The following is a 25,565-nucleotide window of genomic DNA, read 5'->3' on the forward strand; positions in this document are numbered from 1 at the left end:
CTTTTCCCGACATCACAAATGCAGTAAATATGCCGTGTGAAAATACTAGTTTTATCCTGTTACTCTCTTCATACACACTGGTTTTCAAAACACAAGAAATAAAATCAGTACCACTGTTACCTGGTGATTTTACAAGAAAATTCTTTGAAGATAACCAATTATCATAGCAATAAACTGAACTGATAACAATGTCAAATTTCCAATATGATACAGCATATGTATGGAAAGAGACAGAGGTGGTCTTACTTCCCATTTCTGTGTCCATATTATCAAAGTAACCTTTATATCTGTTTCTAATAATGACATTTACATTTTGTTGCATTAATATGAAGTAACAGGGATTGTGTGTGTCAGTAGATTCCTTTTAATTACTGTGTAAAAATGATATGTAATTGAAACAAAAAGCATTGTTTCCAACCCTAATTTTTTTTCCTCGAGTCCATCCTGTCAAGCTGAAAGCGTGAAAGTTATTTTCTGGTGGTGTGATTAGATTGGGGCTGAACTCTCCAGCTGGCAGGCCTGTCTATGACTGGCGGCGGCCTGTCCCCAGTGCTTGTCATTTCCTGACATGCCTGACAGGATGGGGACAGCCGCCCCAGACAGGTTCATTAGATGGTGTTTTCTACAGCTGGGCTAAAAATAAATAAATAAATAAATAAACAAATAAATAAATAAATAAAAAGTCTGTGCTTTGTCAAGTCCCAAGCTTTAGGGGCCTTTTCTTGTTGGTTTAAACCAGGGCCTTGTTTTGACAAATTTTGATCTGTGCGGTTTTTAGATTTTCTGACACATTTTTGTTTCCTTCCCTCTTGGCCTGCACTTTGTGCACTCTGCCTTGTTGCCACTTCAAAATCCTAACAGAGTCTTCCCAAGAGAAAAAGAACCCCAGGTATTGAGATCTTAAAAGCAAAAAACAGCACAGTACTCTATAAAAGAGCAATAGTTCGTTTATTTCCACAGTGATCTGCACAATGGTTAGAAAAACAACCTTAGGACTTGCGATAAGCCAATTACAAGAAAGGTTAAGAGTTTTCCCAGTGCCAGAGACATGCCATCTACATGAGAACATAGTATCATTAGTAGCAGCTCACACTCTCAAATACATTGCTCTTTAGAACTGCCAGAAATTTAAGCTGTCTTCATTCTTGGGCTTTTAGGGAGCTGACAGAGTTTTCCACCCATGTTGTTAGCCTTTGATGTCAGGAAAAGAAATTATAGAAGATTATAGAATACCTGCTAATTAAAACCAGAAATAAATTCCAAAATCAAATTTAGAAATACTTTTTTTTTTTTAATGTCAATGATAGGGCCCTTTTTAAAGTTAACCGGATTTACCAAAAATTGGTGTGCATTGGAAACATACATGCACACAGGTCATAATTTATCATTTCAACCCCAAATTTAAACTTTTAAAACTGTGTTGTTGGAAAGGAAAAAAAAAATCTTTAGCCAAGAAATTATTCTTTCTGGGTTTACCTGCAATTAAAAAGTAGATATTGACATCTTTACTTTATAGACTTGCTGGCCACAGGCAGTCTCTTTACTCTCATAGTGTCTGATAGCTGCTTTCCATTGGGAGAAACAATTGATTTTAATTTTTAGTAAGCAGAACACGCCCAAATAGGAAACATTTGGCTGTATATCTTGACATAATCGTAATGCTACCGTTAGCTATCGTTCCATTCACATGCAAGACACAAAATGTAATACTGTTTGTGTCTCTTGTACTCTGTCATTGGTGTAATAAACCGTGTTGCTGAAAAAAAGCAAGCTCCTCATTCACAGAAATCTTAGCCCTTACCTTTCCTTTGTATTGTTAGTTTCTGCTGCTTTAGTTCCCCGTCTCTATGACAACTGTTTAAATCGGGATGGGCAACTGTCATCTGGAATATTACTGAGAGAAAAGTGTTAGTGAGCACACAGTTCCCATAGATAGAGCATTTCAATATAATCCAATTTTAATTGAGCTCCTGAGACTTTGATGTGCTGCAGAAGGTTGGGAGAGAGCTATTCCAGGGAGAAATTAAAGCAGCCCAGCAAGGCTTCACCACTCCAGACTGTCACCATTTTAAGTAAGCATTAGCATCAGACTTAACCTGCCCCTATGGAACATCTCACTTCTTTTTTCAGCTTTTCGCTGATTTATTTTGCCATATGTAAAAGCAAAGTACTTTCATCTTTTTATGTATGTTTTTACACCCATTTGATTAGGCTTGAAAAGCTTGTACTGGACCTGAGATTCATCTTCTGCTGTCTATTGGACTTTGCTTCGGTGGTTCAGAAAAGAAAGAGAAAGTAGAGTAGGGATTAGTTTGAAATTGTCAGCCATCATATATTAAACTTTCTTTTTAATATTACTTTGTAAAACCCTATCTTGGAGCTAAAAAGTTGAAGGAAATGTAATTTTTATTTAGCTTTGATTTACTGTTGAATTTCATTTTAATGCTTAGATGCTTAGGTATTTATTAGAGGTTAGAACTTTTATTTCAAAATGTATTAAAATATCTTTTTCCTCATCACGTGAAAAATACCTTTCAGGCAAAGCTAGTTTAAAGCAGCTGAACACAGGCACATCAGTCCTTAAGCAAGAAAGCATTGATCCTTTCTTTTTTTTTTTTTTTAAATAGGGAAGAAAATAGGTATTTTTCCATGTATATCCAAAGATCTTTTAAATACTTTGAAATATAACGTTGAACATACATTAGGTATTTTACTACTAATAAAAATGACGTTAATATATTATTTTAATGTTAATTAAACTAAATTAAAATTAATATTATGCTTAATATTAAATATATGCTTAATATTAATACTAAATATAATGCTTGTGATGTCAAAGAGCTTTGTTATAGGTATGGTAAACTTAAGGAAGTTATTACCTCTTTAAGACATACCTGACATTTCTGATCTGTATTGGCACATTTATAAAAAGAAATTTAAAATGTATATTGAGAAATTAAATTAAAACATGGCAATAATTAGAAATTAGTTTGAGCATATGCATCATCACTGATGCACCTAGATTTACTTGTAGTTTTACTGTAATCTGCAAGCTAACGAAGCTTCAGCATCAGGGCCCCTTACTCTACAGGGCCTTGTGAGAGATAAGAGTTGCCAAGGATTGTGTTGTCATCTCACTTTACGCAATTGCCTTAAGAGACTTCAGGAAAAAAACAACCTACATTTCTAAGCCTCCGGTATTTGTTGTAATTATTTTCTTTCTCATTCTGAATATTCACTTACATAGCTAATTTTTATTTGTAACTTTGTATTCTCTTTTTAAAGCCACCTCGAGTAATGTAAGCTTAGTCCATACTTAAATTATTTTTTAAATATTTTATTTAATAATTTTTTGATTTAGCACCTTCCCCCTCCCTCCCATTGATGGGCATTTCCTTCCATTCCTTTTTTTAATATATAAACAATTCTTCAGTGAAGAATCTGGTACATATTTCATCTTGCTTTCTTGGGCGTATATCCACAGGATAAATTCCTAGAAATGAAAGTGCTATGTCAAGGGGAATATGTATTTGAAGTTTTCGATAGGTAATGACAAAATTTTCTCGATATAAGTTATATTAACCTGCACTTCCACCAGCAGTATTGTGAATGCCTGTTTTCCTTACAAGCTCAGTATTATTAAACTTGTACATTTTTGCCAATCTTGTGGCTAAAAATAACATCCCCATATAGTTTCACTTCTACTCTGGGTGAGGTTAATCATGTTTTTAATCAAGAAAGAGCCATTTTGGGCTTCCCTGGTGGCGCAGTGGTTGAGAGTCTGCCTGCCGATGCAGGGGACACGGATTCGTGCCCCGGTCCGGGAGGATCCCACATGCCGCGGAGGGGCTGGGCCCGTGAGCCATGGCTGCTGAGCCTGCGCGTCCGGAGCCTGTGCTCCGCAACGGGAGAGGCCGCAGCAGTGAGAGGCCCGCGTACTGCAAAAAAAAAAAAAAAAGAGCGAGCCATTTGCACAGTTTGTGACTTTTCTGTTTTACTTTTTAAAAAATAAATTTACTTATTTATTTGTTTATTTTTGGCTGCATTGGGTCTTTGTTGCTGTTCGTGGGCTTTCTCTAGTTGCGGCGAGTGGGGGCTACTCTTCGTTGCGGTGCGTGGACTCTAGGCTCACGGGCTCAGTAGTTGTGGCTCGCGGGCTCTAGAGCGCAGGCCCAGCAGCTGTGGCACACGGGCTTAGTTGCTCCGCGGCATGTGAGATCTTCCCAGACCAGGGCTCGAACCCATGTCGCCTGCATTGGCAGGCGGATTCTTAACCACTGAGCCACCAGGGAAGTCCAGTTTGACTTTTTTTTAAGCAAAATTTTAATGTCCATAGGAGGAGATTATTGATAAATAGTACAGTTAATCTCAGGTATCTATTTTTGTGTATTAGACATCATATAGACATATATTATGGAAATTATATACATATAGGTATATCTCCTTTTCTCCCTACTTCCCATCTAGATTATTCCTCTATGGAATGCCCCCTGCCCAAGTCATAGGGGCATTAGTTATAAGGATAAGAATCACTTTAATTTACCTACCTACCCAACAAGAATCTTTCTGCTCTGGCATGAAAAAAAAATTGTTAACTATATGACATAACTTATAATTAGCTAAATATACTTACACTTCATAGTACATCTCCCATGTAGAATTCTATAACACAAGAGCTACCTTCTTTATAAATTAGTTTGTTATGTGGATGTCTCTAGTATACATTTTTATTTATTTACTAAAACATGAATGTTGGAGAAACATGCAGTGGAGCTCCATGGAGCTGCCCTCACTGCTGTGTGCCAGACACTATGGCGAGCACCAGGGGGAAAAACTCAGCATTAAGACAGGGTTAAGGCTGAGACCTATGAATAACCTCCATATCTGGAGAAAATAATATTATTAGGTTTATTTTTAAAATAAATTTATTTATTTATTTTTGGCTGCTTTGGGTCTTCGTTGCTGCACGTGGGCTTTCTCTAGTTGCAGCGAGCGGGGACTACTCTTCATTGAGGTGCACGGGCTTCTCATTGCAATGGCTTCTCTTGTTGTGGAGCACGGGCTCTAGGCACGTAGGCTTCAGTAGTTGTGGTGCGTGGGCTCAGTAGTTGTGGCTCATGGACTCTAGAGTGCAGGCTCAGTAGTTGTGGCACATGGGCTTAGTTGCTCCGCGGCATGTGGGATCTTCCCAGACCAGGGCTCGAACCCGTGTCCCTTGCATTGGCAGGCGGATTCTTAACCACTGCCCCACCAGGGAAGTCCCATTAGGTTTATTTATGTTATTAGTGGAGAGCAAAACTTTAATAACAAATTAGATACTTAATTTATTAATATTTTATTTACTTGTTATCGTCTCTTTAAAGTAGTCAAGTGTCAATAGGTTAACTGTTTTTGTGGACAACACATTTTCTTTGCACAAGTTCATGCTTGTGCAAAGCATGACCATCAGTCACAAGTGGAGTGATGGTCATATCTGACGTCTGGACTGAACCTCTTATCTTTTTCACAACACTCGTCATCTGCCAGTAACCCTAATCCTAGAATGTGGCGGAGAGTACCACTCACGTAGTCACTGGAACCAGAAAATCTTAAAACAGTTTTAATTCCTTTCATTTCTTTACCTCAACATAAAACAAAACAAAAACATTCAAGTCCTATTCATTCTGTCTCAGAAATATCTTTATACTCTTTCCCTTTCTCTTCCTACCTACGGCAGCTGTCTTAGTTTAGACTTCCTTCATTTCCTACTGGCACAATGCAGATTTCCAGTTTAGCATCCTTCCAAGTCCTCCCCCTCACTGCTTCCAAAGTGGCCTTTCTAAAATGCAGATTTAATCTTATAACTGTGCTCCTTTCAATGGTCTCAGTGGCATCACAGTAATCAGCAGAGCTACCAGTCATTGAGAGCTAAGTTTGAAATCAATGTTTCAGTTAATCCTTTCTTCAGGGAGCGCTCTGGACAGCCTCTTGCCTATAGAAAGGGGATCTCTGGTACTTATAGTGGAGACACTTGTTAAATACAGTAACCAATTTAATTTTTGTCAACATCCCAGTAAAATAGAATTATTATATCAATCAATTATAAAGACATTAATAGACAGTACAAGCTTCGTAAAAGGAGGGACCATCCTTGTCTTATTCACCAGTGTTTTCCCATCACCTAGCACGATATCTGGAAACTAGTAGGTGCTAAATTTTTGTTTGGTGAACAAATGATATGCGCTGCTGACAGCCTTTGCCTGGGGAGAGGTATTTGACCATGATAATCAGGTAAAACAGATAAATGGCAAGTTCTAAGCAAAGCAGTATTTTGCTGCAAATCGACAGGTTTACGACCAAGGAATATAAAGTAAACAGAAGAAAGAAAATTAGTCTTAGGACATTTCAGTGGTGTAGAAGAGTCCTTTGGGGATGCCTAACCCTGGAAATACTATTTTCATTGCCAACAAAAGTTGGGAGATCTCTAAATCTCCTTTTGCCTCCAGTTACAGATATTTGTGGAAGACGTTCATGTAAAAGCAAGGGGTGTTTACCGAGCTGTTTACATTTAAACTGAGTTGCATTTTTTGAAGAGCTGTTAATTAACCTCTAATATAGAAATTTGAGAGTGGAAATAAAAATAACACAGGGAATTCAGTAGCTGAATTGTCTCTAGCTGAAGCAGTAAGATTTTTTTTTTAAAGATTAAACTTCAAACACAGCAGACAGAACACTCAAAGTCATCTAGGAAGTAGAATACAAGAACAAATTCTTGCAAATAACCAGACAGTTGAACCAATGTGAACTGCAGAAGCAGAGTGTGGATCAGAGAACAATGCACACGGGAAAAGGATCTGGGCTGAGACCACAGCAGGGGGTGCTCTTGTCACTCCTGACTGCGGGTTTCACTTAAGGTCCTGGTGGGGAGGTTGTGAGTTCATTTGTTCAACACACTTATGTAGCACTACCTTTGTGCCAACCTCTCCACTCGACACTTTATATGTTTTTTCATTTAATACCACAGTGAATGTGATCATTCGCATTTCATGTAAGTGGAAACTGTGTCCCAGTTATGTTAGGGAACGGTCCCAAGTTACACAGCTCGGAAGTGGTTGAGTCAGACTTCAGTCCGTATATCATCCTCTAATGTCCAATATGTAAAAAATGAGCCTAGTCCACCACACTAAGTGTTAATAAAGTGCATGCTTATTGCTACATACTGGTGGTATGAAGAAATGTGTCAAGGGTAGCCCTCATCCTGTGGTGAGCAGATACACATTACAATAAGACCCAATCTAAGGGACTTTCGAAATGCAAATCCCCTGCATGAAGATTGGGTTTCATTCTATGGCTGCTCTTCGGGAGATAGTAATTCGAGAAGAGATCTCGCTTTGAGAGAAAGAAAAACAGATTCTTATGAACCCCAAGGATGCACCGGTGAATGCCCAGGAATACTCAGGTTTTCAAGTAAAAACACACTTTGAAAACTTTGAACTGGTATTGTAGGAAAGCAGTCTTCAATTACTAATTTTCACTGAAAAAGAAAAGTCTTTAAAACTTGAAAACTGTTCACATTCATACTGTCTTCCTGGTTCCTGATGAGCCTGGCACCCACCTGGCAGATCCTTGATAAATGGTAAATATTTTTTGAGGAAATGTTTTTTGAACAGTAAGTTTTTATTACATGGTAGGGCTTTATCAGGCAGACAAGGAGGGGAAGCTATTCAAGGGTATATACAAAGTATGGAAATGTTTAATGCATGCATATATTTTTAAAATTTACTTATTTTATTTATTTTATTTTTGACTGTGTTGGGTCTTTGCTGCGGTGCACGACTTCTCATTGTGTTGACTTCTCTTGTTGCGGAGCACGGGCTCTAGGCGTGCGGGCTTCAGTAGTTGTGGCTCGCGGGCTCTAGGGCACAGGCTCAGTAGTTGTGGCGCACGGGCTTAGTTGCTCCGCGGCATGTGAGATCTTCCCGGACCAGGGCTTGAACCCGTGTCTCCTGCATTGGCAGGCAGATTCTCAGCCACTCCGCCACCAGGGAAGCCCCAATGTCTGCATATTTTTCAAAATTTTAATAGACTTTATTTTTTAGTTTAGTTTTAGTTTAGGTTCACAGGAACATGAGCAGATGGCACAGAAATCTCCTATTTTGTGGGGTGTGTGGGTGTTTGTGTATTAGTCAGGCTTTTTCCTTCTTCAAATAACAGAGGCATGAAAGTTACATCAGGTAATAAGAGTTTGCATCAGAAGACTTTCAGCGGCAAGTAATAGATACCCTAACTCTAATGGCTTTATACATATATATGTATGTATGTGTGTATATGTGTATTTATCATAAAATAGTAAGTCCTGAATTATATTAGTGTCTTGGGTTGATTGATTCAGCTGCTTCTGGATGTTTTCAGAACCCAGGTTCATTCCCCATCTCCACTCTGTCATCCTTGGTTTGTCCTCATTCTCACACCAATAGCAACGTGGCTTCAACACTCCTCCAAATCAACCTAAGCACAGGAATGTCTAGAGGAAAGAGGGAGCATCTCTTTCATTGGTGCCCTCTTAAGAATGGGGACACTTTTCAAAGCCTGATCACCTCTGGAACTGTCCATGAGGTCGGTGCGCCCTGACTCAGAAGTGCATGGAAGAGGTCACTAACTGAACACCATCAGGGTTCTGTTAGTCAGGAAGGTGGAGGGGAGGGGAAGCCAGAGTAGATCCTGAGTGGATGAGCAGTAGTGTCTACTACAGAGTTTATGGTAGGAAAGCATAGTAAAGTACGAATGGGAATGTCTCATCAGGCCTTCTTCAAAACTGGAATTCCATCTGAGTTCCAATCATTGAGTCTTTTAAATGTCCCTTCAACCTCAGCCACCCATTAACATTATAGTGCTGGTTACTCTCTGTCTTTGTTTATATTTTTGCTACTACAGACCAACTGACTTTAAATATACCTTAAATTTATTCATTCAACAGAATGTTTATTGAGTTTCTGTGATGTGCCAGGCACTGTGCCAAGCAATACAGTAGTGAGCAGAAACAAATGGCCACAGAGTGAGGGAGATTACATTAATAAATTACATAATAAATGTGCAAAATTGCGTTTGCGGTAAGTGCTGTGAAGAGACCTTCTCTCATATGGTGCTATGAGAGTGTGTGTTAGGGCGATTTTACCTAGCGGGAGAGGTCGGTTGAGAAAATAGGAAGTCAGGAGAGCTCAAGGATGAGTAGAAGTGAAGTAGGCAGATAGGGGAGGGGAACTGTTTCCAGAGGGGGAAGAATATGTGCATTGGCCCTGTGACAGAAAACAACATGGTATGGACAGAAGACTGGAAGAAGACCAGTGGGACTGGAGCCGAGAGAGCAAAGTGGTCCCAGATGTGTTTGGAGCAGGAGATAGTTGCATCTACCATTAGGCTCATCTCTTTATGTCTTGGCTTCTGCTTCCTCAGAATTCCTGCTGCCTTATGATTTCTGGTGACTGCCTTCTCCATCTTTTGGCTTCTTCCCACCCTCCTGCTTAAAATTTTCCCTGAATATCTCACATTGAAATCATTAAGAAAGATTATCTGATGGGGTCAGCCTGCCAGCATTCATAATAGCATTGCTGTGATGGACAGGATTCTCACGGCCACGAGTTGTGGCTACTCTATTGATACTTAGATAACTACTTTATATGAGCTGTCCATCCCGGTTCTGTCCACCAAGGCCAGAGTGGTGGGGTCAGGTAATCAACATGGTAAAAAGGAATTTACCAGGAGGGGACACTTTCCATGTCCTGTCCAGTACATAATAAATTGGGAATCAACTCTGGACTACCTTAATAGGCTGGCTTTTAATTAATATAGACCTTGTAAATTGATAGCTTTTCTGTACATGAGTATTACTAAATACAGATCAATAAAAGCATTCATAATTAATCACTACTATTAAATGACTGCTCTGTGCTGGGCTTTGTGCTACGTATGAAAACTGCAGAGATGCATTGAAAATTCTGGCTATCAGTGGGTTCACAGGTTTGCAAGTAAACCAACCGTGGTAATAATGGTTTGGTGAGTGTCAGAGTTGGGTAGAGGGTTCTCAGAGGGAGCAGCAGGCTCTTCTTGCTTAGTCGTTAATAGGAGTTAATCAGAAGAACAGAATAGGGAGGGATCTGCCAGGCGGAAGAAACACTGTGTTCAAGGGCACAGAAGCGTGACAGAGTAGAACATGGCACATTTGGGAGCTGAAAGTGATCAGCATGGTTACAACGTAAGAGCTGGGTGTAATGCACCTTGTAGTTTAATATGGAGTTTTCTACCACTATTAATACTAGTAGTGGCCACTTCTTAAATACTTATATACCATACATATATATGCTTTTTAAACTGTATTAGGATTTTCATTGATGTGCTGGGATCCAAAATTTTTTTAAGTGTTTGAAGCTGTAATGGGTATGAATTAAAAAGTGCACTAGTATTTGTATTGCATGCCGTTTTTTTTCAGGAAGATATAAATAAATGTTAACTAGAGAAAAATGTTTCACCCTTAAATTTAAAAAAATTCTCTCTTCATTATGCATTTCTCACTACTTTTAAATTTTTTGTTTTACATTTTCTAAAATAAAAATTGGAAAGTAAAACAAAAATTTAATATTCTAAAAGATTTCTCTCCTTACCATAACTAGATCTCTAGTGAAAAGCAATTCTCCATTATGTCTGCTCTGTTAAGACTGATTTCACTATTGCAGCAATAATTACTGCAACTCCCCCATCTAGTCTTGTATCATTTCTTACTATATCTAAAACTTTAGTAAGAAATATTTCTGAAAACAGAAAACAATTTGTGCTGGTAATTTATAGTATCTACACAATCAGACCCTACTACCAAATTGATTCAAAGAAAAACCTCTAACCCAGAAACCCAAATAACCTGATAGGATTATTTGGAGTTATATAACAATTTGTCATTTTTTGTTTTAAATATATTTGTCATATTAAATATATGTCATATTTGTTTTAAATATATATTAAAATTTGTCACTATGCAGAATAATACAAGAGAAAGTGTGGAAGCGAAAGTGAGTGTTAGAAACTAGAAAATAGTTTCCTTCCAATAGTGTAGCATTCTGCCTCCCCCATCCCTTCCCTTTGTAAAATTACAGCAGAGGGACAAATACAAGATTTCAGAGTTTGCCAAATTTGAGAAAATGAGGAAACACAGCCAAATACATAATATTTACACATGGGAACATTCACGAGCAGGACAAAAATGAAGCAACCTTGCCAATATCATTTTTTAATTTTGAGAGTTTTACTGTAATTTTGAGAGTTACATGCCTTTGAAGATGAAGTAGGCACAGAGGACTCCAGCTGCAAATCAAAGTTTGTAAGTTAAATTTTAAAATATTTTATTCCACAAAATTGATTGAGTTCCTTTCATGTGCTGATTCTATAAGGACTACAAAATGGCATCAACCTAGTCTCTACCCTCATGAACTCTACAGTTGGGAGGAAGTATGTAATAAAATAGATCATTTTTAAAGTACTTCCCACAGTGTGAGAGATACTATTGGAGTGGTACAAATAATACTTTTTTTTTGAAAGAGTTCATGGTTTTCTACTAATGACTATAAAATAGCATTTGCATAGATTATTGAAACAGTATTGCCCTTCTCCAGTCAAAACAGGCTCTACACTGTAGTCACAGCAGTGATTTCTAAAGTGTGAATCTAATCATCTCACATCTTTGTTTAGCACAGGGGCTCATCATTGCTCTCAGACCAAAAGTCCAAGCTCTTTTAACTTGAATTACATGATCTAGCCCCACATCCTGTCTCCCTATCCACTTTTTATTATTTTAATGTTATTTTTCACCTCTCTCCTCTTCATAATCTATGTTCCAGACTTCCTGGACGCATTCCCCAAAGCACCATATTTACATACATGTTCCTTCTGCTTGAGACCCTCTTCCTTCCCTGCTTTCCCCCACCTTCCCCACTGCTGGTGAGTCTCCAAGAGACTGAACTCTTTGAAGTCAGGGACTCTGCCTCTCATTCGCCAGCGGCTCATGGTGCTAATTCAATAAGTACTTGTTAAGTGAGCGTCGCTAAAAAATTAATTGATAAATCATGAGGGCAAGTTTGGTAGCAAGAGCTGGCCCGATTATAGGCTGTTTCTTAGATAGGAAGAAACCTTCCTAGCGTTATCACTACTAACAATGGGAGTGGTAGCTGACGTCCCAGATAGTTAGGCTTTCTAGTTAGAGGTTAGTACTGTGATTTCGGAAAACTTCTAGAATGCAAGCTGCCACCAAGGAAGCAAGAGCTGTGGCTGTTGGTTTTAAAGGTCACATGCTATGGCCCAGGTTTTCTCCTCCCTTGCTGGCAGTGTCATTAATGAAAGTTAAAACCGGAGACGCACTGAGTGCGTGTTCATGTGTATGTCTGTACAGATATACCCAAGAAAGTAGACATTAATTAGAGTAGGAGGCTAACGTTTGTTAAGCACTTCCTGTGTGCCAGGCACTGTACTAAGCATTTTTTTAAAGAATTATTTCATTCAATTCTCACAACTACCCTGTGAGGTTAGGTACTATCATTTCCCCCATCTTATGATATGGAAACTTAAGAATTAAAAATGAACTAACTTGCCTGAGGTCTCACAGCTAGTAAGAGAGGCAGACCCTAGGGAGGCTTTAAATCTAGGAGAGGCAGGTACATAAATTCATGAATTAGAGCAAAATGCAAGGTTGTGAAATAAAAAGCTCTCTGTAGGTGGGCTGCCTAAATTTTTCCCAATTATACAATATTTTGACCCTGTAATTTTAAGCCATATAGTGATAGTGGCTGTGTTTATGAATATTTAACCTCAGAAGTATAGCAATATAGTATATATTGTTCAGTTTTCATTGAAAATGTATTTCCTGAAAACCATCATTTTGCCAGTTTAATTTCTTTTCTTTTTTTTTTTTTGATTTTTAAATTTATTTTTGGCTGCGTTGGGTCTTTGTTGCTGTGCATGAGCATTCTCTAGTTGCGGCGAGCGGAAGCTACTTTTTGTTGCGGTGCACGGGCTTCTCATTACAGTGGCTTCTCTTATTGCAGACCACGGGCGCGCAAGCTTCAGTAGTTGTGGCTCGCCGGCTCCCTACTTGTGGCGCCCGGGCTTAGTTGCTCCGCGGCATGTGGGATCTTCTCGGACCAGGGCTCGAACCTGTGTCCCCTGCATTGGCAGGCGGATTCTTAACCACTGCGCCATGAGGGAAGTCCCTAGCTTAATTTCTTGATCGTTTTCATTTACTTCACAGTTAAGCCATTTTCAGTTTTTTCCATTTCAATTTTATATTACATGAATTATTTATTTTCATCAGGATTGATTCTTTTCCATCTAAGTTTTAGTGAAAAGCTTTGATTCAATGATCATTTTTTTGGTCCATTTTAGATTTTACTGATTATAGTGCCTACCCCGACAGTTTTATTTTGATGACTGTATTCATTATTGATTGGATAAGAGGCTAAAGTAAGACTCTCCCATCAGATATTTGAGGTTTTCTTTATTGTACAGGGTGGGTCCATTGTAATTGTCCCCTTTTTTCACCTACCCTGTAAAGTATTTTATACCATATTACACATGTTTAAGTTAACATTTAAATTTTTTCGTAAGTTTAAAACTTTTTTAAAGATGTGGCATCCAACACGTTCCTACACATTGATATTTTAAAATAAAATTCTTATTCACTTTTCAGATATGCCCAATAGAATCAGATATATCCAAAAGAATAATGATTTGGTTACCATCATCATGCACTTTAAAATGTACAAATAATCTCGTTTTTCAAATGGACATTTTATATAATTTCTCTTTCTCACTCAACAAATATTTCCATTTGATTCCCTCCCCAAAATGTATCTATTCTAAAAATATTTTATGCTTGAAAGTCTTATATTGATCATTATATTCTACTAATATGCAGAAAGCATATACTAGTGAATTAAAATTTTAATATTTTTAATTCCTAAAGCCATAAAATTTGACCTGCTTAACATTTTTATTCTGGAACAAATTATTATTACAAATATTGTCAGCTTACAGTCATACAACATAAATATATTGTGAGCTTTGAAAAATAATTATTAAACATGAAAAGTAAATGCTACTGGAAATTCATCTCTTAATGAGATGGATGGTTAGTATATCCACATATGAATATTATTTATTGCTAGAACAATACAGGAATCAATATTAAAGTTACTCCTAATTTTCTTTTTTTTAAATCAAAGTATAGTTGATTTACAATGTTATGGTAGTTTCAGGTATAAAACAAAGTGATTCAGTTTCATATATATATATATATATATATACTCTTTTGCAGATTCTTTTCCCTTATAGGTTATTACAAGATATTGAGTATTGTTCCCTATGCTATACAGTAGGTCCTTGTTGGTTATCTATTTTATATATAGTAGTGTGTAAATGTTAATCCCAAACTCCTAATTTATCCCTTCCCCCTTTGGTAACCATAAATTTGTTTTCCATGTCTGAGTCTATTTCTATTTTGAAAGTAAGTTCATTTGTATATATATTTTTAGGTTCCACATATAAGCCATATCATCTGATACTTGTTTTTCTCTGTCTGGCTTACTTCACTTAGTATGATAATCTCTAGGTCCATCTGTGTTGCTGTAAATGGCATTATTTCATTCTTTTTTATGGCTGAGTAATATTCCATTGTGTATATATACCACATCCTCTTTCTCCATTCATCTGTTGATGGACATTTAGGTTGCTTTCATGTCTTGGCTATTATAAATAGTGCTGCAATGAACATTGGGATGCATGTATCTTTTCAAGTTATAGTTCTCCGGATATATGCCCAGGAGTGGGATTGCTGGATCATATGGTAACTCTATTTTCAGTTTTTTAAGGAACCACCGTACTGCTTTCCATAGTGGCTGCACCAATTTATATTCCCACCAACAGTGTAGGAGGGTTCATTTTTCTCTACACCCTCTCCAGCATTTATCATTTGTAAGCTTTTTGATGATGGCCATTATGACCAGTGTGTGGTGATACCTCTTTGTAGTTTCCAACTTTATTTTTTGTAGATATGTTGAAAAATCTTGTTCACAGTTTTAAATTGTAAATAACTAGAAGGATGTTGAAGTTTTATTACACCGTATTCATATAGCTTTTTGTACCACTTCTAAGTTGTATGCTAGAAATCACCTAGTGATCTATCGTGAAAAATTATTTTTAATTATCTCCCAACTGACAGCCTGATTAGATCCAACTTCAACTCTTTGAAAGTAAAGAATTGGGAAACCACTTAACTTGCAAAAAGATTTTTTTTTAATCCAGTCATTAAGGACATACAATTTTCCAGCACTTCCATCAGAATTTTGAATTGTCCATTATTTGAGGCTCCTAGCCCCTCAACAGATTTTATACCCCAGATAATACACCATAGAGAGCCCCCCACCCTTTTTTTTTAATTGGAGAAGGGCAGTGGGAAAAGAGAGATGGGAAAGAGAACCTGTATTTCCCTCACATGTTCATTTTCAGGCAGATAGATTTTAAGAAGTTAAGGATCTGGAAACTTACTCTTAAGTTATGCGTACCTAACTTACTTCCTGGAGAGTTATTCATTGCCCAGTTAGAAGAGGCTAGTCCATTGTGTTGCTATTTCCTTTTTTCCATACACTTCTAAATAATTATTTCTTGTATCTTATGCTCTCCGTGCCTTTGGTGAGGAAATAGTATCACGAAGGCAGGTGGAGAGAACTGGAAGCGAGGAGTTCCAAACGTCTTGCTGTTTTTGCTGCTTCCCACTTCCTCACCCCGTGTACCATGGCAGCAACTGCCAGCCAGAGATGATCTTCCACATGGTCATTTTAGAACCCAAACTTCTTCCAGTTTGTGGTTCTGCTTTCCTTCTGGGCATCAGACTCCCCTTCATTCATCTGGCAAAAGGGCAAAGAGCAGGGATGATCATGTATGAACGCAAACCTCAAATTACTCTTGAGCTATTCCATCCTGAATATATTTGTTCCATCCAGAAACATTGATAACTCGTACAGAATTATAAAAGTAATGGGGGTTGCAGCTTTCCATTGCACTAACAGCCCTTTAATTAAACTGTTCAAGCTGCAAGTGTCTGTTGGATATGATGGCCTCATGAACACTGAACAGGGTATGTCTCTCCACCCGTTCACATCATTTTCATCAATTCTTAACAGAAAATGTAACTTGAAGCAAAATTTAGTTTTTTCATATCCAAATACTTGTTCTAATATATGCATCAGATGATTTGAGATCAGCAAAGCTCTCACTAAACAAGTACTTTTTAGGTCACACAATATTAGCTGCCTTTAAAAGAAAAAAAGATGAAACTGATTTGACAGCCATACCCATGTTTCTGACAAATGTGCATGTCTGATACACATGAGTGCACAACAACCCTATTTTTCTTCAACACAATCATCAAATAATATGTGTTAAGCACACATTTGGGCGAAGTGGTTTACAAGGGGTCTCTATTACATTTGTTTTATATTATGTCCTGTGTGTTTCAGTTCATAAGTGAGTGAGACAGACCTCAGGGTATAAAGCCAGCATGATCTCTCTCTCCCTTCACTTCTTGTGGATATTAAGCCCTTAGCTCAAAACAGTTCAGTGGTCGCTTAAGAAAATCACAAAAGTTGCATAAAATTTGTGATCAAGATGCTTTAATTTTCTTATTTATGACCTATATGATGTAATAAAAGTTATCTTTATTCAATTTTCATGAAATAAAACTGAGTAGGCTAGTTAGCATTTCTTGATTGATTTCATAGTATATTAAATAATTTGGAGAGACCAGCAAGCACAAACCAGATGATATGGGAAGGTCGACTTAAGAAAGAAAACAAAACCACAAACCTCAAGTATAAATGAAAGTACTTATATGGTTTAGAAAAATATCTTGGACTATAATGAAAAAGTAACCTGAAGAGTTATTATAGAAGGTCCTGAAACTTACAGAACACTATGTAACTAGTAGAGGTATAAATAAAATACAGGCAATTTTATAGTATCAGGTCATATTTCAGATGTAGGCTTGATGCCCAGATTTTTATATAAACATGCCATAAACTCAGTATTTAATCAACTATAAATGATATTCCTTTGCACTTTTGAAGCATATACAAACTGATTAAACTCCTCATCACTTGCCCGAAGCAGCGTCCTAACCGATCACTCTGCCTCCAGTCTAACAGCTTTCTACTTTAAGCCTCCACGAGCTGCCAAGTGTGTGTAGGTGAGCTCTCTCTTGGTTACCCTCTCGTTGCATATGAGGAGAGGAGAGGAAAGGGGACTCGGGGTATAGTCCCAGGCGGTCATGCCAATCACAGAATTTGTTTGAATGCTAGTGGTTTGTCTCAGCCATTCATCATTTTTTTTTACTTTTTATATTCCATCCTATCTATATTAATTTCACTACAAAAAAGTCTAATTACTTATCAGAAATAAAATTGTTGCTCAAGAGAGGTGTCAGATGATATTCTGTGACACACCTCAGTATACATTTTTCTTAAGTGCGAGGCGTAAGTCTATGAACTAAAACACCTTAGCCCAACCCTCTAGAGTGAAGGAATCCTTTTTATGGGAACAGAGTCTTCCAAGGTGGGGTATAACCCAATCTAGAGTTCCTTGTGGGTGCAGATTAAACTACTAGAAAAGAGAAACCAGTTATTCTATTTAGATCACTTCGTTTAGATCTTGATTAAATCTAAAGACAGAAGAGACCTCTGATGGGCTCCACCAGTAGGATAATAAACAGGAGAAGTCTGAGGCGAAACTGGAAAGCTTTTTCCAGTTCAGCAAAGGAGTCAGAGATGCACGTACTTTGTAAGATCTCTTTGTAACCTTCCCCATATGTATTATCTCCGTCCGTTTCTCTTGCTGATTTATTCAACAAACAAATGTATATGGAGCACATCTGTGCCAGGCACTGCTCTAAGCTCTGTGTATTGAGCAGTAAATAAGATAGATGAGGGCCTTGTTCTCATGGAACTTTCACGTCACAGGGAGGGGACTGACAAAAACAAGCAAAAAAATAAATAAGTGCCAGGCACAGAATTCAAACACAGTGATATCTCATAGAAGAGATATTGGAGGTTAGTACATGATAACTCTAAGCTGGATGCCAGCCAAAACTTTTTTAATAAAAAAATTTAGGAGAGTTTCATTCCATAATCAATCTTGAAGGAAACAAGAAGAAAAAGTAGGAGGTGGCTTGCTGTAAAAAAAAACAAAAGGACTCTAGGCTCTGTTGGGTTTCCCGGCAGGGAATTATGAACATCTCAGAGCATTGTCTTTTATCAGCCTCTTTAAAGGATTTCAAAATCTGAACTGTCACATGGGTGACTGTAAAGTCAAATTTTCTTTCCCTTGGCCCCTCTGGTAAGGACTGTACCACTCGTTCAGATGATGCTGCCCTTATTCAAAATAGCTTGGACCTTTGGGTCTATCTTTTGGAATTTGCCTCCTGAGCTGTTTATTAGCTGCTAGCAAAATAATTTTCTTTTAATTTTATTCTGTCTCCTTTTACTCTTTGCCTCCAGGCTTTACTGAGTTCCTCTGATGATCTCAGTTTCCTTTTTTTCTTGCTCCTGAGGGTCCCTGAGGACCGTTGTGGTCCCAACCTGGAGCTGTGAAAGCGGTGGTAGGAGAACTGATTGAGTTCCTGTATCAGTTTGGATCCAGTCAAGAGAAAGAGGCCACATAGCAATTTAAACAGGGGAAGTGTTATAATTTATAAAAGCAGAAATAATTATAAATTATAACGGGATATTGGAGAAACAGGGAATGGTTAGTAAGAAATAAAAAGAACTCTAAAAAATATAGGAAACAGCACATATGAGGAGCAGCCATTGTCTTTTGAGCTGACATTGAAACCAAGAAGAGGCCTCCTGGCCTTGTTAGAGAGGACATGGCTATAGTTCCCTTCGTGGTATAGACGTCACTCTGGTGCCCTGCTGAGGGAGCTCGCTGGAGCTCTGCCTTTTGGAACTTCCCCGAAAACCACCCTCTAGGGAGTTGGTGAATCTGTTTATGGGAGGGTTCTCACCAGAGCACTCTGTTACAAAACTGTCTGGGGCAGGGGGCTACTGGAGAAAACTGCTGGTCACTGGGTGCTGTCAGCCATCACACACTGCAGGAGCCGGGCACTGGAGAAGCCCACGCTCTGCAGGGACCTGCTAGGTGAGCACACAGAAGCAGGAAGAAAAACCCCTTTCTTCTGCATCATTTCCTCAGAGTCCTTTCCTGATAGACCTCGACATGGTGTCGGCTAGCAAAGGAAAAATAAACGGCACAGATTCACTTTCACAAGATAAACAATTAAGGGTGAATTTGGAGCTGGGAAGCAATAAGTTGATAACTGGCGCAGTTGGTAAGACAGTTTTGCATGGGGCACTTAAGGAGTCAAACCAACTTCTATGTGTTTGAGATCCACCTGCCTGCTAGAAGTAAAATAAACTGATAACATGCTTAATGGAAAGGAATACTTGGTCAAATGTTCACTGCATCATGGTTCCCAAAGAGAAAGATAATATTAGTGTGTGTATTAATGTGTTTATATATATACCCACACACTAATATATCTCTCTCTATATATTGTATACAGCCTAATATGCATATTATATATAAATATTATACATATTTTTATATAATATAATATATAAAATATTATATATAATATACATTATATATATATAATCTCCATCCATCCTCCTGGCATACCAGATTTAGTATAAGGGTGCCAACACAGCTTTCATGGGAAGATCTCTCCTTTTTTCTGAGAATATACTCATTTTACTCTTTGGGTTTTCAAATGGCCTTTATATATATATATATATATATATATATATATATATAAAAAATATAAATATATTAGTGAAATAATGGTCATAGTGAAAGATAGTTTTTGTTGTTGTGGCTGTTCTGTCTTAAAATTATTCCTACCCGACAAAATAAGAGTTATCAACCCTGTATTAGTACTCTTTCCATTTAAAGAAAATTATGCTAGTCTATGAAATTCAAATCTGGAAACTGTTGCACCCAGGTAAGAATGTATTAATGTAAATTGTGGCAAGTCACTGTAATCCTTTTGTGAAATGTATAAAAAGAAGTTTTACATGTAGAAACTGAAAAACAGTTGTCACTTTATGCTCAACAGAAAGGACTTATAAACAGAACTTAAACAATAGCTAGGCCATGCACTTTACATTCCTTGTCTCCACTTAAATTAACCAGTAATGAGTATTATTATCACTGTTTTTCAGGTGACAAAAATCAGATAGAGTTAAATAATTTTTCCAAGTTCCTATAGCTAGTAAATAGCAGAGCCAAGTTTTAAATAGGTCTGTGACTGCCTCCAAAATGTTTCATGATTTAAACAGATGTCTGACTGCCTCCAAAAACCTTCCAGTGTGTAGAGAAAGACGAAAACTGAATTAAGGAGCTAGAAAATGGATTTTTCAAAAAATAAAAAGATGAATAGATAATATAATATAACTATAATATAATTATATGGTATGTAATATACACACAGAGATATATAATTCCTAGAGAAAGGAAATGTGAAAAAGGACTTCATAACTTGTTCTCAAACCTTAAGGAATATCATGTATGTAAAACTCAGTAACTAGTTTCTGCTTTCACCGAAGCAAATATAAGTGTAGTAGGTTATACAGGGTACACCAGTGCAAGTAGAGAATGTGTTTGTGTATTGTTAAAATACATTGGTGTATCAGGAAGGAAACTGTGGCAGATTTGATTGCAGTGGGTTAATCAAATATGGATTTATCTGTATCATGGAAGAATAAGTCCAGATATGGATAGTTGCTGAGACTGTTTCAGTAACAATATTAGCGCCAACCTTGCTGGGATTCCCTTGGCCTTCCTCTAATGGCTACACAATTGCTGCTGTAGTTTCTACCATTATATCTCCATTCCAGCAAGGAAGAGAAAGGAGTGTGCCAGCTACATATGACTCATTTTATCAGCTTTTCTGAAACATCCCCAAATGACTGGTTTTGTTCTCATTAGCCAGTTCTGGGTCAAATGTCCTTGCCCCTACATGCAAGGGAATTTGGAAAAAGCAAAGAATAACTTTATCATGATTAGCTTAGACCATGGATCAGACAAACTCTGACCTCAGAAGCAAATTCAGGCCATTGTTATAAATAAGGTCATGCCCACTTATTTGCACATTGGCTGTGATTGCTTTCACACCACAGTGGCAAAGCTGAATAGTTGTGAGAAGGACAGATGGCCTGCAAGGCCTAACATTTTTACTATTTGGCCTTTTACCAAAAATGTTCATTGACCCCTGGCTTAGATCAGTCATGGCCCCTTGCCTGGGGTTGACCACATGGACACTTTGGGGCTAAGTGGGCTTTTGTTAAGCAAGGAAGAGGGAGGAAAAGTGACATTAGAAAAGAACCAAAAGTGTATGTCAGGCCACGTGGTCCAGCCAATCATATACAAGACCACAAAAGCATAACACGTTTTCTATTTTAAGTCACAGGGTCACCTTGAACATATAACTTTTCTGTTCCTTCATTTCTTCATGAGCCAACTAAAACTTTAGAAAGGTAGAAAATTTGCAAATATACAGAATCAAATGATTGGCAATATTGTGAAATATCATGAATTCATGAGTTATATCATGTGATATATCATGAATTCATTCATAATTTACTGAGTTTTATACAGCACTGTCTAAGATGTTGTCACACTGAGTCTTAGACACGTATTTAACTGACTGACACTTCCCTTTAAACTATTTATTTTAGGTTCTTGCATACACTGAGGGACTTCATGGAAAATGGATGTTCAGCGAGATACGAGCTGTATTTTCAAGGCGTTATCTTCTACAGAACACTGCTTTGGAAGTATTTATGGCGAACCGAAGTAAGTCCCCTTAACTATTTTGAAAGAAAATGTGCTCGTATTTGGATGTTATTCATTTACATGGTGTGATACTGACTTGATTTTTTTTGTTTTATTTCTTTCTTTGATATGCCCTCGCTAAAATAAAAATACAAAAAGAATTAATTTGCTTGAAGACATTAATCCTAGATTTCTCATGGATAAAGTTACACAGAAATCTGATTTTCCATGAAGATTCATTACCTTTACCAATAAATCATGAAGGGTACTTGAAAATGATTTCTGAAATTGATGGTTAGCTCTCCTGTGGTTTTCTAAATCATGTTTTTTCTTCTTACCACAGCCTCAGTTATGTTTAATTTCCCTGATCAAGCAACAGTAAAAAAAGTCGTCTATAGCTTGCCTCGGGTTGGAGTAGGGACCAGCTATGGTTTGCCGCAAGCCAGGTAATTATATCACATTACACATTATCTACGGTTTGTTAACGTATTTCAATCTCAATATGACGGAAATCTAAATAAGTTTATACCACTATAATTATTTTGAAAATCAAGGAATTGTCTTCCTCTGCAGGTCATTTGTAGGGAAAGAGGTTATGAAAACAGCTATTTTAAGAATGACAGAATAGGGCATAATTTTATTTAACACATATATAAATGAGGAAGTAAAAAAGTTGATTGCATATTATAGCTGGCACATAATTAAGACATTTTTGCTGAAGATCTTACAAAAGATATAAATTGTTTTTATAAATGCTATGTATAAATGCTTCTTCATTAAAGTAATAAAACTCTCAGAGTTTATTGAGATTAATAGTCATTAATTATGATGTGATTTTAATCATTCTTAAATCTCTCATCTTGGTATTTTAAAAGCATTATTTTGAAATCTTATTTTATTGAAAAATACTATTCTAAGTAGAAAACATAGTAATTATGTTTATCAGTAATATCAGTTAGCTGGTTTTCGGCTCCAAGTAACTGAATACCTAACTAAAAGTGGCTTAAGCAATAAGGGTTTTGCTTCGGGGGGGGTTGTTTTATGAGAGATGTGGAGTTAAGAAGGAGTTGCTAGTATTGGCTCAGACGTTCAGTGATGTCAGGACTCTCAGTTGGCCTCATATTCACAAAATAACCACCACTGCTCCAGACACCACATCTTCACACAACTGCTTTCAAGTAGGAAAAAGACACAAAGGATTTCCTCTTGAACTTCTGTGTTTTAGGATGGAGTATATTTAGAAGCCTTTAGCAATTTTTATCTCAGGTCCCTTTGGCCAGAATGGGGTCACCTTCCTGCCCCTAAAACAATCACTGAATGCTGAACACGAAGCCGAACCATCCCCTAGAATTCAAGGAGAAATATATCTCAACTCCCTGCCACTTCCTACCTGAAAAAAATACATTTTCTATGTCAACTTTGGACAGACAAGCAACAGTGTCTTCCACAGAGATCATTAAGTCCCTGGGAATTGTTGCAGAGCACTGCATGCATGGAAAAGAAAACTAATCTTTGTCTATCTTCTCTTAAACAGGCTACAGACATGTAAAAGATAGGGACTGTGTCTTAGTTATCTTTTAATCTACAATACTTAGCACACTGCCTAATTGCAAAGGTGCTTTTTAAGTGCTACTCAACTGGAGTTACCCTGCATTACAAAGTATCTATTCTCGTATTAAGTTTACAGTGTAAGACCAATTCACTGACATGTATGCACATGCCTAGGATATTTGCTAGTTGAATGACAATATTAAATTAAGACATTAGTAGATAATGAAGTACTTATATAAAATACAGGTCAAAAGAAAAATGCATTCAATCTATCAAAAAAAGAAAATGAAGTTAGTTTTGCAAGACTTGTTATTGAATCTAAGCTGACTCATAGTAATCACTACTTCCTTTCCCAAGTACTTACAAATTGTTTAATCAAGTCAAGAATTTTTTCCAGGAATTGATATTAGGAACTCACAAATAGGCCTAACTTTTTCCTTTTAAAAAATAATCATCTGGGCTTCCCTGGTGGTGCAGTGGTTGAGAGTCCGCCTGCCAATGCAGGGGACACGGGTTCGTGCCCCAGTCCGGGAAGATCCCACATGCCACGGAGCGACTAGGCCCGTGAGCCATGGCCGCTGAGCCTGCGCGTCCGGAGCCTGTGCTCCGCAACAGGAGAGGCCACAACAGTGAGAGGCCCGCGTACCGCAAAAAAAAAAAAAAAAAAAAAATCATCTGCCTCCTGGCATATTTCTCAATGATCATGATTCTTCAAAGATTACCAATAGAGTTTTCTAATTTCCTTTAGTACTCTTAGACTTGTCCAGACCTGAATTCATTAAAAACAACCAGAAGCTCTTGTACTATATTCCTTACCTTCTATGAACATTATTTTCCTTTTAACCACATTTGGTCTCTCTTTAATTTTTGGAAGATCATTCTTCTTGATAGAAAAACTGGAAACAAAATAGATGTTTAGTAAGTTTGGAAATTCTATCTTAAAACACTCTTTTCTTGTCCCCTTGGCTTTCCCCCCAAAGGCTCAACTCATTATTAGTTTCCTAATAAAATACTTAAAAATTCAGTTTTGTATACTTCATGTGATATATAGACTTAGAAGTAGCAGATGGGGGTAAGAGGAACACTGAATCTAGGCTTAGACCTGATACAACTGGCAGCGACAGAGCCTGATACCTAGTAGGAACTCAATACATATATGCTGAAAGAATGAATAACATAAGGCAAGGGGAATGACACGTTCATCTGCTATAAAATGGGAACAGTATCTTTGCAAAGAGATGTTTTACGAATGCCTTGAGATCATAAAATGAAGGCACTTTGTGAACAGTGAACACACATATACACTATACACATACATGCATGCATACACAGATATAGATAGGTAAGTAGGTGAGAAAGTAGGTAGGTAGGTGGGTAGGTAAATAGACGTAGACACATACTTGTATAAATATATGTGTGTGTGATATGTAAGATCCTGTTACACTTAGAGAATTGTCAAGGGAAAGCGATGATGTCTGGCTCCTACAAGTAGAAGCCTTCCAGCTGAGAGTATCTTGGCAAAATCACCAAGGGATCCATTCTTTGCTTTGTTTTTTTGACATTGGGTTTTGTCAGTTTAAAGCAGAATTTATCAAACTCTAGGGTACTTCCTCTAAGCTAAGCCCATAGGAGACTGCTTTAGAAACAAACAAAAACGATCAAACTCCAAAGCAGGTATACTGCCAGAAAATTGACTTCACATATCATTTAGGCTGCTTTTTGGGCAAGCCCACCGAAGAGATCGCATTCCAAAAATTTAGAACAGAAGGAATATTTCCACTAAGCTAGCATAGCCTAATGAATGCCCCTTTAATTTATACCCATGGGTCTCATTTGCTGAGCACTCTCCATGTGCCAGGGACTATATTTTGTGTTTTAGTTTATAAGCATTATTTCCTTTAATTCTTTTTTGTTTGTTTTGGGCTTATAAACAACAGATGTTTATTTCTGGCAATTCTGGAGGCTAGAAAGTCCAAGATCAAGGCACCAGTAGATTTGGTGTCTGGTGAGATCCCAACTCCAGGTTCATAGATGGTTACCTTCTCGATGTGTCTTCACATGGCAGAGGGGCTCTCAGCCCTTAATTCTTAAAACAACCATGTTCTTAATGTGGATCC

General features: G+C 37.5%; 1 protein-coding gene across 7 annotated transcripts in view; it reads left to right on the forward strand.

Annotated features, from left to right (window-relative positions):
• The window catches only part of NBEA (neurobeachin), a 623,898-nt gene that overhangs the window by 482,720 nt on the left and 115,613 nt on the right, over positions 1 to 25,565 (forward strand). For all 7 annotated transcript variants that reach the window (XM_033843595.2, XM_073795053.1, XM_019936759.3 and 4 more), the window contains 2 exons: positions 21,801 to 21,918; positions 22,241 to 22,343. In XM_033843595.2, coding sequence (XP_033699486.1) covers positions 21,801 to 21,918; positions 22,241 to 22,343 — 221 coding nt within the window. The remainder of the gene's footprint in view (positions 1 to 21,800; positions 21,919 to 22,240; positions 22,344 to 25,565) is intronic.

The sequence above is a fragment of the Tursiops truncatus genome, chromosome 18 (assembly GCF_011762595.2).
Source record: "Tursiops truncatus isolate mTurTru1 chromosome 18, mTurTru1.mat.Y, whole genome shotgun sequence".
Classification (NCBI taxonomy): Eukaryota; Metazoa; Chordata; class Mammalia; order Artiodactyla; family Delphinidae; genus Tursiops; species Tursiops truncatus.